Here is an 18,512-nt window from a genome sequence, read left to right as displayed (position 1 = left end):
AAATTACATCTTATGCTTAGTGATAGTTAATTAATCCAGGGATTTAATCTGACTGCCAGATTGGTGTCGGGAAGTGAATTTTTCCTCAATGATGTAAATTGGCCTATACCGCATGTTTTTTTTTTACTTCCCCTGGATCAACGCTGCGGAATAGCCGCAGTGCACAAGAAATAGGCTGAACTGGATGGACGCTTGTCTTTTTTCGGCCTTATAAACTATGTAACTATGTAACTATGTAACAGTCTCTGGCTGGCTGTCTCTTTCTGACTGGGTCTCTCTGGCTGACTGTCTCTCTCTGGCTGGCTGTCTCTCTGTGGCTGGCTGTCTCTCTCTGGCTGGCTCTCTGTCTCCCTCTCTGGCTGGCTGTCTCTCTCCCTCTCTGGCTGGCTGTCTCTCTCCCTCTCTGGCTGGCTGTCTCTCTCAATGTCTTGCTGGCTCTCTCTGGCTGTCACTGGCTGGCTGTCTCTCTCAGGCTGTCACTGGCTGTCTGTCTCTCTCTCTGGCTATCTGTGTCTCTCTCTCTGGCTGGCTGTCTCTATGATGAGGAACATACTTGTGCTTCGGGGCGGGCCTGTAGGCAGGTCTTATCTTGCTGATCTGGCCTAGAGCACCAAGGAAAAACCCTGCCTACCATCTCGCCCCGAAGCACGGGCATATCATTAACTCAAAACTGCAAACACTGATTACACAAGAACCACAATATGGATTTCTTCACCTCAGGTATCATATTAATCAGTGCACAAACCCCAACATGACAATGCCTGTAGTTTACTTAGCAAAACCCTGCTGACAGGTTCCCTTTCAGATACTGTGACTTTACCATCTGCTGCCAGTGGAACTACATGTTCCAGCTGGCCCCTTTGCAACATCTGGTACTTCCCCCATGGCTCACCATACACTGTGCATGCCACTAAGGGGTTAAACCATTACCCGTGGCAATTGCTAATAACCAATAAATGAGAATAAATTGCTACTAAATTAAATTCCAGTCTATTTTTTATAAAGAAGTGAGCAAAAGATATTTACCTGTGAATTCGTCAGCTACTGAGGCTGTTATAATTAAAGATCCCCATGACACTAAATCTTGTATTTCTTGATGTGTGAAACTGAAGTTTGTGGAGTCTGAGAGCTGAGAAATAAGAAAACAACCCATTAATATTTGTAATAACTAGACTGCTCATAAAGAGTTGTGACGTTCTGTATGCCAGAGATCTCATTCCAGTCACTGACTGGAGTGAGATATCTGGCATAATGCATGGAGACACACGCCACTCATCAGACTCTCCATCCAGCACACCCCTCATCAAGACTGGTGTGGCAAACTCCAATCTTGATGAATCGGGCCTTAAAAATTAAAATAAATGGAGCCCCCAATGAATTATATGTTACTTATAAGTTGCTTCAGTTGCCACATAAAGGTGGTTAAAAGTGACGTAATAACTGTAAGCTACAGGATATTTTTCAAACTCCATCATAAACACACACGTGATTTGGCAGAGCATAGTCAATTGAAATTGGACATACTGGATGATTCTACAGTCATGGCCAAAAGTTTTGAGAATGACACCAAAATTATATTTTCACATGATCTGCTGGCCTCTGGTTTTTATTAGTGTTTGTCTGATGTTTATATCACATACAGAAATATAATTGCAATCATATTATGAGTACCAATAGGTTATATTGACAGTTAGAATGAGTTAATGCAGCAAGTCAATATTTGCAGTGTTGCCCCTTCTTCTTCAAGACCTCTGTAATTCTCCCTGGCATGCTCTCAATCAATTTTTGGACCAAATCCTGACTGATAGCAGTCCATTCTTGCATAATCAATGCTTGCATTTTGCCAGAATTTGTTGGTTTTTGTTTGTCCACCCGTCTCTTGATGATTGACCACAAGTTCTCAATGGGATTAAGATCTGGGGAGTTTCCAGGCCATGGACCCAAAATCTCTATGTTTTGTTCCATGAGCCATTTAGTTATCACCTTTGCTTTATGGCAAGGCGCTCCATCATGCTGGAAAAGGCATTGTTGGGCACCAAACTGCTCTTGGATGGTTGGGAGAAGTTGCTCTTGGAGGACATTCTGGTACCATTCTTTATTCATGGCTGTGTTTTTAGGCAAGACTGTGAGTGAGCCGATTCCCTTGGCTGAGAAGCAACCCCACACATGAATGGTTTCAGGATGCTTTACAGTTGGCATGAGACAAGACTGGTGGTAGCGCTCACCTCTTCTTCTCCGAATAAGCTGTTTTCCAGATGTCCCAAACAATCGAAAAGGGGATTCGTCAGAGAAAATGACTTTGCCCCAGTCCTCAGCAGTCCACTCCCTTGTAGCTTTTGCAGAATATCAGTCGGTCCTTGATGTTTTTTCTGGAGAGAAGTGGCTTCTTTGCTGCCCTCCTTGAAACCAGCCCTTGCTCAAAGAGTCTCCGCCTCACAGTGCGTGCAGAAGCACTCACACCAGCCTGCTGCCATTCCTGAGCAAGCTCGGCACTGCTGGTAGTCCGATCCCGCAGCTGAAACAGTTTTAAGATACGGTCCTGGTGCTTGCTGGTCTTTCTTGGGCGCCCTGGAGCCTTTTTGACAACAATGGAAGCTCTCTCCTTGAAGTTCTTGATGATGCAATAGATTGTTGACTGAGGTGCAATCTTTGTAGCTGCGATACTCTTCCCTGTTAGGCCATTTTTGTGCAGTGCAATGATGGCTGCACGTGCTTCTTTAGAGATAACCATGGTTAACTGAAGAGAAACAATGATACCAAGAACCAGCCTCCTTTTAAAGTGTCCAGTGATGTCATTCTTACTTAATCATGACTGATTGATCGCCAGCCCTGTCCTCATCAACACCCACACCTGTGTTAATGGGTCAATCACTAAAACGATGTTAGCTGCTCCTTTTAAGGCAGGACTGCAATGATGTTGAAATGTGTTTTGGGGGTTAAAGTTTATTTTCTGGGCAAATATTGACTTTGCAAGTACAGTAATTGCTGTTAAGCTGATCACTCTTTGACATTCAGGAGTATATGCAAATTGCCATTACAAAAAATGAAGCAGTAAACTTTGGAAAAATTACTATTTGTCTCATTCTCAATACTTTTGGCCATGACTGTAGTCTCCTGACATTGCGTGGGGGGGGGGCACATACCCCTGATCTTGCTACATTTTTGGCTGAGTTTTGCACTATATTTATTATTACCCTTAGTCCATCTCTCAATACTAATATCAATCTCCTACTCTTGTCTCTACTTTAGCTCTATCTACAACTTTATGCACAGATATTTTTGTTTTTAAAATGAGGAATGAATTGAATCACACGTTGGTCTAGATTAAATCAAAGGCCCCAATTCATCATTGCCTTTGCGCCTGTTTTTTTGTCTAGTTTTGTTTAGTTGTCTCTTTTTTGTTTGCACCCAATTCATTATTTTATTTGTGCAATTTTTGAAGTCTATTTCTTTTGTGCTCATCTGTTTTTTTTGTTTTTTGTTTTTTCTCATTTTCGCTTTGTAGGCGAAGTCTAGCAATTGCACTTGTTTTTGTGACTTTTTAAAAAGACACTAAATTTGGCACTTTTTCACTCCAGTCCTTTTCCTGGTGTATTTTTTATGCCATTTTTTTGGCTAAATTTTTGCGAATTGGCACCAAAAGTCACAAAACCTGTTCAAGACAAGAAGGCTCATCTTTGACTTTGTGCCAAATTAATAAATCACAATTCATTTTAATGAATTTGGTGCCAAAACTGGAAGCTAATATCACAAGACAAAAAAGGAAAATGACTTAAAAAGAATTGCAAATGATGAATTATGGCCTAAATGTGTATGTTCATAAAAACTCAGTATAAGAAACAATCGTTTTACAAGGTAGTACCATATAGTTCACCATTGCATACCACACATGGCCTAATGCATATAAATGGCTGTTTAATTAAGGGCCTATGGGATAATGTTTGTCCTTGGGAAGAGCACCAGGTTGATGTAGGAAGAGTTATAAGCCATTCAATACATTTAGAGAAGGAAAGGACTAGAACTCTAGCTCCACCTATTGGGGGTAGTAATCCTACAATTCAATATCAACCACTCAGTGCACAGTCAAACGGCCGTATAACATGGACGACTATCACATCACAACACTCGGACTGGCAGTTGACTTTCCTGATTGGAGCATGACAGTATGTGTTTCTATGCAGCTGTCACGCTCGGGTCAAAAGAGCCGACACCCTGTCCGAGTATTGCGATGCGATCGTTATTCATGTTATACAGCCATCTGACTTCATCCTTAAAGAGTCTTACTATATGATTTAGTCATGTGATTTAACTCATGTGGCAAGGGCATTTAACAGGTTGATATTGACTTTTAGGGTTGCTACCACCAATAGGCAGCACTAGAGTTACAGTTGTCTTCATCTTTAAAGTAGCAAGCCTGAACATATAGGAGGTTTCCCTAATTGTTCAATCAATAGCTTTATATTTTTTATGGCTATCAGTAATTCTAAACAATCTGATGACAGTAGCACCTACCTGGTAAGTTTTGTTAATTTCAGGTTCTGAATAATACATATTCTTCACTGTCACGGTCACATTTCCTTTTAAAGGTTTGCCATAAAAGTATCTAGGATAGAGAATAGAGAAGATGTATTCAAAGCATGAATGATACTATTACAAAGATTTTAAATAATAAAGCCTCATGTGCTAGTTTACAGAGGACCAGGGACGTTGTGTAGAGCTGTACTACACTGTTAGGTGGCATACATATGGCGACATTCAGTGGACTATATATTACAACTATATTTTTGTCTGAAGAGATCAAAATACAACAGGCATAAACTCTGTAAGCACATTGGGAGAATTTCAGATGAAAAAATGACACCAGTGAGGAATGATCAGGATGGAGCAATAGTTAAAGACAAAAATATCCCCCATTAGAAAGGTTTCAGGCCTCCAAGTTAAAGAAGCACTCCCATCAGAATTTCTATCTGTTACGCTCAAGCCCGGACTAACTGGCGTGAGCGTGGTTAGTGATCCCACTGGACCATGAACCGAGGAGTCCCTGGAGGGGCGTAACTAAGTATCAACTCGGTCCGACCAAGGTCACACGGCGGCTCAGTCGACTCCGTGAACCAGGGAGGAACCGAGCAGAGGGACCAGGTGCTACTCCAGGTCAGACCCCGGTCACAGCTGTTGACCCACACCGGGGAATGCAGGAACAGGCAGGTTAGGCTGGCATACAGACAGGTGGGTACTGGCAGGCACGGCTGGTATGAAGACAGGTGGGTATTGGCAGGCACGGCTGGTATGCAGACAGGTGGGCACTGGCAGGCATGCAGACAGGTGGGCACTGGCAGGCACGGCTGGCATGCAGACAGGCGGGTACTGGCAGGTAGGAATGCAGGCAGGATAGGGACCAGTACAGACTGGGACACAGGAATGGAGTCGCAGGTGCAGTGGACAGCAGAGCAGAGCGAAACCGCAGATGCGGTGAACAAGCAGGGCAGAATGAAACCGCTGGTGCAGTGAACAAGCAGAGCGAAACCGCCGGTGCGGTGAACAAGCAGGGCAGAGTGAAACTGCAGGTGCGGTGAACTAGCAGAGCAGAGCGGAACCGCAGGTGCGGTGAACAAGCAGAGCAGAGCGAAACCGCAGGTGCGGTGAACAAGCAGAGCAGAGCGGAACCGCAGGTGTGGTGAACAAGCAGAGCAGAGCGGAACCGCAGGTGTGGTGAACAAGCAGCGTGGAGCAAAACCACAGGTGCGGTGAACAAGCAGAGAGGAGCAAAACCGCAGGTGCGGTGAACTAGCAGAGCAGAGCAAAACCGGAGGTGCGGTGAACAAGCAGAGCAGAGCGGAACTGCAGGTGCAGTGAACAAGCAGAGCAGAGCGGAACTGCAGGTGCGGTGAACAAGCAGAGCAGAGCGGAACCACAGGTGCGATGAACAAGCAGAGCAGAGCAGAACAAAACCCGCAGATGCGGTGAACAAGCAAAACAGAACAGAGCAGAAGGTGCAGGCAGACAGGACAGGGCTCTGTTCACATGGAACAGACTGGAAAATACAGGAAGATAGTTAGAACACAGGAGGTAGATACGGAGGCAGGGAAATGGGACAAGCAGAACCAGATAATAAGGTACTTACAATGAAGTAGCGAGTGGACAAAAAACTCACAAACAGAAGTACAGAGACAACGAGTTGTAGTTAGGTGCAGGTTCAGACACTGCAGGAAAAGGGAAGGTTCGGACATAGAGACAAACAGGTAAAGGGCCAGGACACTGTTCAGACAGGAACTGAACCAGGAACAAGATACAGGAACGAGCCTGGGAACTCAGCCCCCAGGGTAGCGGAAACAGACTAGAAGTCACAGATACAGGCAACAGGCCTGGGTATACTGCCCCCAGGGTGGCGGTACAGACAAGATACAGGACAGGACCTGGCAACTCAGTTGCACAGAACACACTGAATGAAAGCGTTGCTAAGGCACCTCCTACTGGGTGGAGGGGGTTTAAGTATCCAGTGACTCACAGCAATAGGCTGGGGGCGCATTAGGACTGCGCACACTGTAGCTTTAAGTATCAGAAAGTAACAGCGCTGCCCTAAGCCAGCAGACAAGAGACATACAAAAAGCAGGTACTGGAGCAAAGTGTGGAGCCTGGCCTGATAGGTAAGATTGCAGTCTTGCATGGTGGGAGGTGGTAAGCCATGCAAGCACGCCGCCAGGGATGTTACACTATCCTCTTAATATATTGCAATCATCATATTATATAGCACTGTGTACTTACAATTGCTCATTTTACCTTTCTACCCAGTTAATTTTTCTCTTTTCCATTAGGTCTATGACGTCATGTGATTGAAAACTGAGTAGCTGAATCCTTCTAAGCTCGACGTGCAAACAGGAGGCCAATATTTCCTGCATGACTCATGAGTCACTGCAAAAGTCCCTAGCAGGGTGAGGAGGGAGCAGCTGGGACAGGTGTTGGAGAGGGGAATGATTTATGCAGGGAAAATAGACTTCTGTTTCTACATAGAGCACAGAAAAGAGAATAATTAGCTGGGTAGAAAGGCAAAATGAGCAATTGAAAATACACAGTGCTGTATAATATGATGATTGTAATATATTAAGAGGATAAAAACTTTGATTGAGGGGCGTCTTTATCCCTTTCACCCCCCCCAAGTCTGTTTTCACCTTCATGACCAGGCCAAATTGTACAATTCTGACCAGTGTCACTTTGAGGTAATAATGCTTCAATAGATCCCACTGATTCTGAGATTTTTTCATGACATATTGTACTTCATGATAGTGGTAACATTTCTTCAATATGATTTGTGTTTGCTTGTGAATAAAAAGGAAATTTGGCAAACAATTTTCAAACTTAATTTTTATGTCCTTAAATCAGAGAGTTATGTCACATAAAATAGTTAATAAATAACATTTCCAAGTGACACCATTCTGAAAAACTGCACCCCTCAAGGTGCTGAAAACTACATTCACAAAGTTTATTAACCTTTTAGATGCATACTTCACAGGAATTAATAGAATGTGGAAGGAAAAAAAAAAATTTTTTTTTCACAAAAAACATATTTTAGACCTAAATTTTTTCAATTTTCACAAGGGTAACAGGAGAAAATAGACCCCAAAATTTGTTGTTTAATTTCTCCTAAGCATGTCGATACCCCATATGTGGGGGTAAACCACTGGGCACACGGAAGGGCTTGGAAGCAAAGGAGCGCCATTTAACTTTTTGAATGTTAAATTTGCTGAAATAATTTGCAGATGCCAAGTCGCGTCTGAAGAGCTCCTGATTAGTGTTGAGCCACCCCCATAGTGTTCGGGTTCGGTTCGGTTCGTCGAACACCGGGATGTTCGAGGAACTGTTCGTCGAACTGTTCGTCGAACACCTTAGAACACAGTCGAACACCGTTAAAACCAATGGCAGGCAAACAAAAACACATAGAAACACATAGAAAACACCTTCAAAGGTGTCCAAAAGCTGACAAACTGCTCAGAAGACGCTCTCTTTAAAAAAAGCCGGCCGGCAATTCAGCAGCGGCATACACCGGTACCCGACAATTTAGACAAGAAGGAATAGAGCATCACACATAGATTAGATAGATAGAAACATGTCAGTCACATATATATGAAGTACAGTGACAGTGTTGCTTACTGTACTTGTCATTTAGTGTAAAGGATTTATTTAAAAAAATAATAGTGTTTTCATGCACCATCTCTTTAAAAAAGCCGGCCGGCAATTCAGCAGCGGTACCCGACAATTTATAACAGAAAGAATAGAGCATCACACATAGATAGATATAAACATGCCAATCACATATATAATAAGTACAGTGACAGTGTTGGTTACTGTACTTGTCATTTAGTGTAAAGTATTTATTTAAAAAAATAATAGTGTTTTCATGCACCGTCTCTTTAAAAAAGCCGGCCGGCAATTCAGCATCTGTACCCGACAATTTAGAACAGAAAGATAGAGCATCACACATAGATTAGATAGATAGAAACATGTCAGTCACATATAAATGAACTACAGTGACAGTGTTGATTACTGTACTTGTCATTTAGTGTTAAAATAAAGGATTTATTTAAAAAAAAATTGGCGTGGGGTTCCCCCTAATTTTAGGCTCTAGCGGAGGTTAAGCAGACGGCTGGGGCAGATGTTTGAAGCCTGGGAAGGGGGTAATACCCACGGAGCTTCCCAGGCTACTAATATCAGCCCCCAGCTGAATACCTAGCCTTTACTAGCTATTAAAATGGGGGACCCCCCAAAAAAAATGACGTGGGGTCCCCCCTATTTTAATAGCTAGCAAAGGCTAGGCAGACAGCTGGGGGCTGATATTAATAGCCCAGGAAGGGTACCATGAATATTGGCCCCCTCCCAGGCTAGAAACACCAGCCGTCAGCCGCCCCAGAAATGGCGCATCCTTAGGATGCGCCAATTCTGGCACTTAGCCTCGCTCTTCCACGCTGCCCTGGTGCGGTGGCAGGGGGTAATAGGGCTGGGGTTGATGTCAGCTTATAATGCCAGCTGACATCAAGCCCAGGTTAGTAATGGAGAGGCGTCTATAAGACACCCCCATTACTAACCCCATAGTCAAAGTTAAAAAAAAAAACACCCAGAATAAAGTCCTTTAATTGAAATAAACACACAATTCTTTATTGTTCTAAATTAAACTATACTTACCATCACGCCCATTCCAGCTGAAGCCAACGATCTCCTGCAATAAAAGAAAAATAATAAAGCAACCTCATCCTTACCTTTCCATGGTTCCCACGATGGCTCCAGCTCTACTACATCGAGATGACAGGCTGGACCGCAGCAGAACGCTGCCATCCAGCCTGTCATCCCGCAGACACTGAGAAGCGCAGGCATGCTTGCGCTCCTCAGCGTCTCTCTGTGACGGCATAAAGATGAGCCGAGTTCATGTCCAATGAACTCAGCTCACCTCATGCACGTCACTGACAGCGTGGGAGAATTCTCCTGCACTCAGCGCTTCAGCGTGAGAATTTTCCCACGCTGTCAGTGACGTGCATGAGGTGAGCTCATTCATGTCCAATGAACTCGGCTCACCTCATGCACATCACTGACAGCGTGGGAAAATTCTCACGCTGAAGCGCTGAGTGCAGGAGAATTCTCCCACGCTGTAAGTGACGTGCATGAGGTGAGCCGAGTTCATTGTCGGCTCATCTGGATGCCGTCACAGCGAGACACTGAGGAGCGCAAGCATGCCTGCGCTTCTCAGTGTCCACGGGATGACAGGCTGGATGGCAGCGTTCTGCTGCGGTCCAGCCTGTCATCTCGATGTAGCAGAGCTGAAGCTGTCCTGGGAACCATGGAAAGGTAAGGATGAGGTTGCTTTATTATTTTACTTTTATTGCAGGAGATCGTTGGCTTCAGCTGGAATGGGCGTGGTGGTAAGTATGGTTTAATTTAGAACAATAAAGGATTGTGTCTTTATTTCAATTAAAGGACTTTATTCTGGGTGTTTGTGTTTTCTTTTAACTTTGACTATGGGGTTAGTAATGGGGGTGTCTTATAGACGCCTCTCCATTACTAACCTGGGCTTGATGTCAGCTGGCATTATAAGCTGACATCAACCCCAGCCCTATTACCCCCTGCCACCGCACCAGGGCAGCGTGGAAGAGCGAGGCTAAGTGCCAGAATTGGCGCATCCTAAGGATGCGCCATTTCTGGGGCGGCTGACGGCTGGTGTTTCTAGCCTGGGAGGGGGCCAATATTCATGGTACCCTTCCTGGGCTATTAATATCAGCCCCCAGCTGTCTGCCTAGCCTTTGCTAGCTATTAAAATAGGGGGGACCCCACGTCATTTTTTTTGGGGGGGTCCCCCATTTTAATAGCTAGTAAAGGCTAGGTATTCCGCTGGGGGCTGATATTAGTAGCCTGGGAAGCTCCGTGGGTATTACCCCCTTCCCAGGCTTCAAACATCTGCCCCAGCCGTCTGCTTAACCTCCGCTAGAGCCTAAAATTACGGGGAACCCCACGCCAATTTTTTTTAAAATAAATCCTTTATTTTAACACTAAATGACAAGTACAGTAATCAACACTATCACTGTACTTCTTATATATGTGACTGACATGTTTCTATCTATCTAATCTATTCTAAAATTGTCGGGTACAGATGCTGAATTGCCGGCCGGCTTTTTTAAAGAGACAGTGCATGAAAACACTATTATTTTTTTTAATAAATCCTTTACACTAAATGACAAGTACAGTAAGCAACACTGTCACTGTACTTCATATATATGTGGCTGACATGTTTCTATCTAATCTATGTGTGAAGCTCTATTCTTTCGGTTCTAAATTGTCGGGTACCGGTGTATGCCGCTGCTGAATTGCCGGCTTTTCATGTTTCACTGTTGGCACTGTTCCCATCGATTTGGGCAATCACTGTAATGCCACAACCACCATGGCTGTGGCATTACAGTGAGTGGCAGACAATCCCTGCATGATTGGTGCTCTAAATAGCGCCAGACATGCAGGACACGCTTTTGGTGCACGAACAGTTATCGAACATAACCTCGAACAGCCGAATTTTTTGCAAATCGTTCGGGTTCGTCGAACAACTCGAACACCGCCCAAAACAGCTCGAATTTGAGATTGGCGAACAGTTCTAGTCGAACACCGCTCATCTCTACTCCTGATGTGCCTAAACAGTGGAAACCTCCCACAAGTGACACCATTCTGGAAACTAGACCCCTCAGGGAACTTATCTAGATGTGTGGTAAGAACCTTGAACCCTCAGGTGCTTCACAGAAGTTCATAATGTTGAGCCGTGAAAATAAAAAAAATCAAATTTTTCCCAAAAAATGTTTTTTAGCCCCAAATTTTGCAATTTACCAAGGGTAACAGGAGAAATTGCACAACAAATTGTATGGTTCAATTTCTCCTGAGTACGCTGATACCCCATATGTGGGGGAAACTTCTGTTGTGGCGCACGGCAGGGCTCAGGAAGGAGCGCCATTTGACTTTTTGAATGTAAAATTTGATGGAATAATTAGCAGATGCCATGTCACATTTGAAGAGCCCCTGATGGTTTCCATCTAAATCTCCAAGTGATGTGATTCAGATGAAACCCCAGAGGGATTCATTCACTATAATGAGGCAGCAAAGTTACTCTGGACACTGACTGGCCTCTGCTCTGCGGTGTCCTTTTTTTTCAGAAGTGCACAAAACTGTGTCCGACGGCACTTTTATGCTCGCCTAAAAATACGGACACCGTCACATCACAGGCCAAATGGTGTCCACAGTGCCTCCATTTGCCTCATTATAGGATATCTTCTGCCGGGGGTTCCATCTGAATCACGTATTTCGGAGATTTAGACGTAAACCCCGGTGTAAGCGCTCAGCATAGAATGCAGGATACATGTGAGCCAAGCCTTACTGTGATCTTTGGGAGGCAAAATGAACAAATCAACAGCAGGTAAAAAATTGTTTTTATTTATTTTTTCTGCCGTTCCTCGTACGGTATAAGTGATAAGACGACTTTATTCTTCGGGTCGGTGCGATTATAGCGATATCAGATTCATAGCGGGTTTTTATGTCTGGCTGCTGTCACACACTAAAAGACGCTTTTTTTAGCAAAAACTAGTTTTTGCATCCTCATATTTAGACAGCTATATTTTTTCATATTTCTGCCGACAAGAGTCATGTCAGGGCTTGGTTTTTGCAGGACAAGTTGACGTTTTTATTGGTGCCATTTTTATGCACATGACATTTTTTGATCGCTTTCTATTCCTATATTTGGGAGGCAGAATGAACAAAAATCAGCAATTCAGGAATTGCTTTATTTATTTATTTATTTTTTTTATGTCATTCTGTGTGTGATAAAATTGATAAGGCAGCTTTATTCTTCGCGCCAGTACTATTACAGCAATACCACATTTGTATAGTTTTTTTATGTTTTGGTTCTTTTATATAATAAAAACTGTTTTATATAAAAAATAATTATCTTTATTCTGAGAGCTATAATTTTTTTATTTTTTCTGCTGTTGGAACTGTCTTTTTTTTTGGCTTGTTTTTTGTAGGACAAGATGTCATTTTCAGTTGGACCATTTTTATTTACATGTGTATTTTTTATTGCGTTTTATTCCACTTTTTGTTTAGCGGTATGATAATAAAGCATCGTTTTTTGCCTAGCTTATTTTCTCTTACGGTGTTCACTAAAGGGGTTAACTAGTGGGACAGTTTATAGGACAGGTCGTTCTGGATGCAGCAATACCAAATATGTGTACTTTTTTTGTTTATTTTTTTTCATAAAAATATTTATTTATGGGTACAATATATTTTTATTTCTGTATTATTTTTTTCTTACTATTTTTTTATATTTTTATAATTTTTTTAACTTTTTTTTCACTTTTTCTTACTTTTTTTTTTACTTTGTCTCACTATGGGACTTTCACTTTTTACAGGCTGATCACTTGTATAGTATAGGAATGCAGAACCATTCCTATACTATACAAACTGCAAGCACTGCACTGACATATAAACTTGTTAGATCATGCACTGAACATGATCTTGCAAGTTTGCTAGCTCTGGTGACCCAGGTGTCATCTTGATGACATCGGGTCACCATAGCGACGATGACGTCGCAGAGGACGCCGATCCACGAGCAGAGGGGGCTTCCTCCCTCTGTCTGCTCGCTAAATGCTGCTATTGATTTAGATCGCAGCATTATTTTTCCCCACTGTATATAGGCTTGTTATATTTTTTTCAACTACAAACTCAATGCTAAGCCTTTCTTTCAAGTTTGGAGAAGGCTCAGTATTGTGATTGGAGCAAAAATATTGTGAATTAAAGAGTACCAATCATTTTCATTTTTCTCTCATACATCAATAGTACACATGAAAATAAGAAACTTTGTAATATATCTTAGAAAAATGTGCTTCTTTCTCCTCCTGAACTGATCAATCATTTTCCAAATTCTCAATTTACGGGTAAAATATGTATTCAGTGAACACAAATTGTTACATTATTGTGATATGAGATGGCGGTTGCTATTGATGAGATTCTATGTAGAGGGGATTACAAGGGAGGAACTAGGACAGAGCCGCTCCCTACAAATAGAATTCTATCAGTTGCATCTCCTATCTGAGAAATGTAACAAACTGTCTTCACTGAATACAGATTTTACCTGTGAACTGAAAATTTGGAAAATAAGTGATCAGTCCAGGAGGAGAAAGAAGCATATTTCTCTGATAAGATAAACTATATACTATAAAGTTACGTATTTTCATGTGTACTATTGATTTATGAATTCAAAATTAAAATGATGCTTACTCTTTAACACTAATGGGTGAATAAAAATAGTCATTTTTTTCACTTGAATGGCATTAGAGTGTTGCCTCTTTTTCCTTAGAGGATAGATAGATAGACAGATAGATAGAGAGGACTTGATATGCTAGGATTGTTTTTTCAAAGTTATGAATCAACTTGCTTTAAGGTTATTAATACAATGTAATATTTCTTTTGATCTCCACCTCTACAACAAACATAACACAATTCTTTGTAGTATAGGATGTTGACATCGCAGTTCATCTATTCAGAACTACCATTAATTATAGTTCTTTGAACATGTACAACACTTTATTTCTATGATATGTTCTCACATATAACTCGATGCATTGTATACCTTACATCTGAGGTCATATTTAAATAAAATGTTGTAAGATGAGCTTAATATAACCTGGTATTCAAATTTTTAGTATAGGGAAACAGGGAAAAAAAAAAAATCAAGGATCCTCAGTTGATATCAAAATAATTACTGTGTAATTTTGGAAACAAAATTATTAGGTGAGACACGGTACTGATATGAAGAGGTACATTTAATTTTATCTTGTCTGCTTTTTATCAGTTCTCGACTACAGCAGAGAGAGCCTCTACCAGTCACCTTACCTGTCCAGGCAATTTTATATTTGTGTCTTTATTTCAATGTCACCTATATGTTTGGCTGCTTTAAGTCAAATAGTCTGTGTAGAATGGGGGCCTCCACTAACCTTAGTCCGACTCTCGGGGTATAAGGTATCTAGCTAAGCAGTTCTGCTCACTACATATTCGTCCAAAATGTCAACTGGGAAATATGAATGGCACAAACTGTGCTTAGTAGGGTTGCCCCTTTACCCTATAGGCCCTCCTTTATAGGAGCAGAGTAAGGGCATGTTCACAGAAGAGACTAGAGCAAGCTGCGATTTTTTTTCATGCAGACGTTTAGCCCAATTGAATAATATTAGTCTGAGTGCTGTACTTATGAGGTCAGTTTCTCAAGAGCAGTGCTTGTAGCAAAAATACGGTCATCTAACATACATAGTAACATAGTTTTTAAGGTTGAAGGAAGACTAAGTCCATCTAGTTCAACCCATAGCCTGACATGTTGATCCAGAGGAAGTAAAAAAAAAAACATGTGGTAAACAATAAGCTCCACATTGGGGAAAAAAATCCTTTGTGACTCCACATACGGCAATCAGACTAATTCCCTGGATCAACGCCCTATCAAGGAATCTAGTATATATAACCTGTAATATTATACTTTTCAAGAAAGGCATCCATGCCCTTCTTAAATTTTAACAGTGAATCACTCATTACAACATCATGCGGCAGAGAGTTCCATAGTCTCACTGCTCTTACAGTAAAGAATCCGCGTCTGTGATTATGATTAAACCTTCTTTCATCCAGACGTAGAAGATGCCCCTTGTCCCCGTCTATGGCCTCAGCGTAAAAAGATCAGTAGACAGGTCTTTGTACTGTCCCCTCATATACTTGTACATAGTAATAAGATCACCCCTAAGCCTTCGTTTTTCCACAGTAAATAACCCCAAGTGTAATAACCTGTCTTGGTATTGTAGACCCCCCAGTCCTCTAATAACCTTGGTCGCTCTTCTCTGCACCCACTCTAGTTCAGCTATGTCTTTCTTATACACCGGAGACCAGAACTGTACACAGCATTCTAAGTGTGGTCACACTAGTGACTTGTATAGAGGTAAAATTATGTTCTCTTCATGAGCATCTATGCCTCTTTTAATGCATCCCATTATTTTATTTGTCTTTACAGAAGCTGCCTGACACTGGCCACTAAACGTGAGCTTGTCGTCCACCAATACACCCAGGTGTTTTTCAGTTATAATTTTGCCCAGTGTTTTACAATTTAAGCATATAATTCTACATTTTATTTCCTCTGCCCAAGTGTATTACCTTACATTTATCCCCATTAAAGCTCATTTGCCATTTATCAGCCCAAGCTTCTAGTTTACATAGATCCTCCTGTAATATAAAATTGTCCTCCTCTGTATTGATTACCCTGCAGAGTTTAGTGTCATCTGCAAATATTGAAATGTTACTCTGGATGCCCCCTACAAGGTCATTAATAAATATGTTAAAAAGAAGGGGGCCCAATACTGACCCCTGTGGTACCCCACTGTTAACTGAGACCCAGTCTGAGTGTTTTCCATTAATAACCACCCTTTGTTTCCTATCACTGAGCCAATTCTTAACCCACATACATATATTTTCCCTTATCCCCATTGTTCTCATTTTATGTATCAACCTTTTGTGTGGAACCAAAAGCTTTTGAAAAGTCCATATACACAACATCCACTGCATTTCCTTGGTCCAGTCCAGAACTTGCCTCCTCATAAAAACTGATCAGATTAGTTTGACAGGAACGGTCCCTCGTAAACCCATGTTGATATTGGGTCATGAGGTTATTCTTCTTCAGATACTCTATTATAGCATCTCTTAGGAAACCCTCCAGGATTTTACCCACAGTAGAGGTTAAGCTTGCGGGCCTATAATTTCCAAGTTTGGTTTTTGTCCCCTTTTGAATATTGGTGCCACATTTGTGAATGTACCCTTACTGTACATATCTGTCTAGACTTTTAGGCTAAGTTTTAATGACCATATACAAAATCGCCCAATTTTTATCTAGAAAAAACAGACTATTTTTCATTTGTATTGTCATCCGTTTGGCATCCGCTTTTGTAAATCAGTATTAATACATTGTACAAAACCACGTACAGTTTCCTATGTCAAGTGTATTGCAAAGTATCTGTAAAAATCCCATGCTATACGGTGAATCCATATGGGATCCGATTTTTCTTGTGCACCTATAGACTTGAATAGTTGTGTCTCATCCAAAATGTAGAAGACACTAATGCATGCTGCAATTTTTTTTTCATGTGGACATTCAGTCCTTATGAAAAAACTGTCATGTCAACAGCCCTATTACATAGCACTGGTTCAAGTGCTGTCAGTGTGATGTCAGTTTTTTCAATGACAGCACTCTACCTGTGAACGTAACCTCACATAGAGTAAAAAATATGATGACAGATATGGAAATAGGTTATTTGACTATATGACTTACTTTGCTGTTACTGTACCACTGAGGTTGAGTTTGTTTTGAGAAATGTAGAAAGATGGAGTATCCAGTGTAACATCAAATGTTGGTTGAACTGTAAGGTTATGAAAAAAAAAAGCATTTAGAGATCAAAGTCAACATACTAAGTGTCTTTACTCCATAATAATAGCACTTTTGTCTGACTCATGCTTGACCTCAATTCACTGAAATTAATGAAAGTTAAGTAAACTGTTAAAAATGTACTTTTAATTCATTTATATGACTTATCCTTCACAAGTCTTTATTTCCAAATGTCTTTCTCTAAAAGTTTGAATATGTGAAGTTTCCAGTACAGGTCACTCTTAATGAACCTGTGTGCACACAAATATTGAACACTTTCTGACAAGCTACAGAGATACCCACAAAACTTTTTTAAAACCGTAATCTATTCAGTAATAATGTAATCACCTACCATAGTCATCAACAGAAAATTGTGCAGTTCTCACAGAACCCTAAAAAAAGACACAGAAAAGCTTTAAAAAATGCTAAAAATGTTTTGACTTAATAAAAAATACAAAACTTATGAAAATACATTCTACTTTTTATAATTACCATTTAGCAGCATTTTGTGGAGTGCACTAGTTAGTTATTTAAGGTGGCATGAAGTAATGACCAAAGAATAATTAAAGGTGTTTTCCCAAAATTGCTTGCTATTCCCATCAACAGAATAGTGAAAAACGTATTAATTTCCGGAGGTCTGAGTGCTGGTATCCCAACGATCCCAAGAATACATCTGCACCAGGACCAGACTGGGATGAAAAAGCAGCCCAGGCACACACACCCCAACAGCCCACATACTAAAAAACCCTCCCCCCATTGAGGCACAATGCAAGGTTCAGCAAATTTTGCTTTACTTGGTCATGTCCCTTACCACTCCCTTAAAGGGGTTGTTTGAAAATCATGTAAATCTTAATGCAGTGTGCATGATCAACCACCGCTCCATTCACATGGGGTTCTCTTCAGAGCCCTGGTTCTCGGAAACAGTGGGGGTCCCACCTGTCGGACCATCAGCAATCAGAAAGTTATCCCCTATCCCATTGATAAAAGATAACTTCCAAACTTCAGGTAACCGCTTTAAACAGGTTTTAAGGATTTTTATTTTCCCGTAGGATTGCAGACATAAAAAATAATAAACCCATCAATAATGGCCATTCAACAGGACAGAATAAGTGGAAGTGTGCAGTGTATATACAGTATATCACAAAAGTGAGTACACCTCACATTTTTGTAAATATTTTACTATATCTTTTTATGGGACAACACTGAAGATATGACACTTTGATACAATGTAAAGTAGTCAGTGTACAGCTTGCATAACAGTGTAAACTTAGTGTAACGCCACACATAGCCATTAATGTCTAAAGCACATGCAACAAAAGTGAGTACACCCCTAACTGAAAATCGCTAAATAGTGCCCAAAGTGTCAATATTTTGTGTGGCCACCATTATTTTCAAGCATTGCCTCAACTCTCTTGGGCATGAAGTTCACTAGAGCTTACCAGGTTGCCACTGGAATCCTCTTCCACTTCTACATGATGATCACAGAGCTGGTGGATGTTGGAGTCCTTGCGCTCCTCCACCTTCCGTTTGAGGATGCCCTACAAATGCTCAATGG

At 41.4% G+C, this 18,512-nt stretch overlaps 1 protein-coding gene across 1 annotated transcript in view; it reads right to left on the bottom strand.

Moving 5' to 3' along the window:
* The window catches only part of LOC141259483 (CD109 antigen-like), a 275,952-nt gene that overhangs the window by 239,667 nt on the left and 17,773 nt on the right, over nt 1–18,512 (bottom strand). The window contains exons 6-9 of the mRNA XM_073675568.1: nt 17,310–17,349; nt 16,865–16,952; nt 4,513–4,603; nt 1,027–1,129 (exon numbers count right to left, since the gene is read on the bottom strand). Coding sequence (XP_073531669.1) covers nt 1,027–1,129; nt 4,513–4,603; nt 16,865–16,952; nt 17,310–17,349 — 322 coding nt within the window. The remainder of the gene's footprint in view (nt 1–1,026; nt 1,130–4,512; nt 4,604–16,864; nt 16,953–17,309; nt 17,350–18,512) is intronic.

The sequence above is a fragment of the Phyllobates terribilis genome, unplaced genomic scaffold, assembly GCF_046119375.1.
Source record: "Phyllobates terribilis strain yellow unplaced genomic scaffold, ASM4611937v1 Scaffold_3__8_contigs__length_932513732, whole genome shotgun sequence".
NCBI lineage: Eukaryota > Metazoa > Chordata > Amphibia > Anura > Dendrobatidae > Phyllobates > Phyllobates terribilis.
This window is presented reverse-complemented; position numbering and strand designations above follow the sequence as displayed.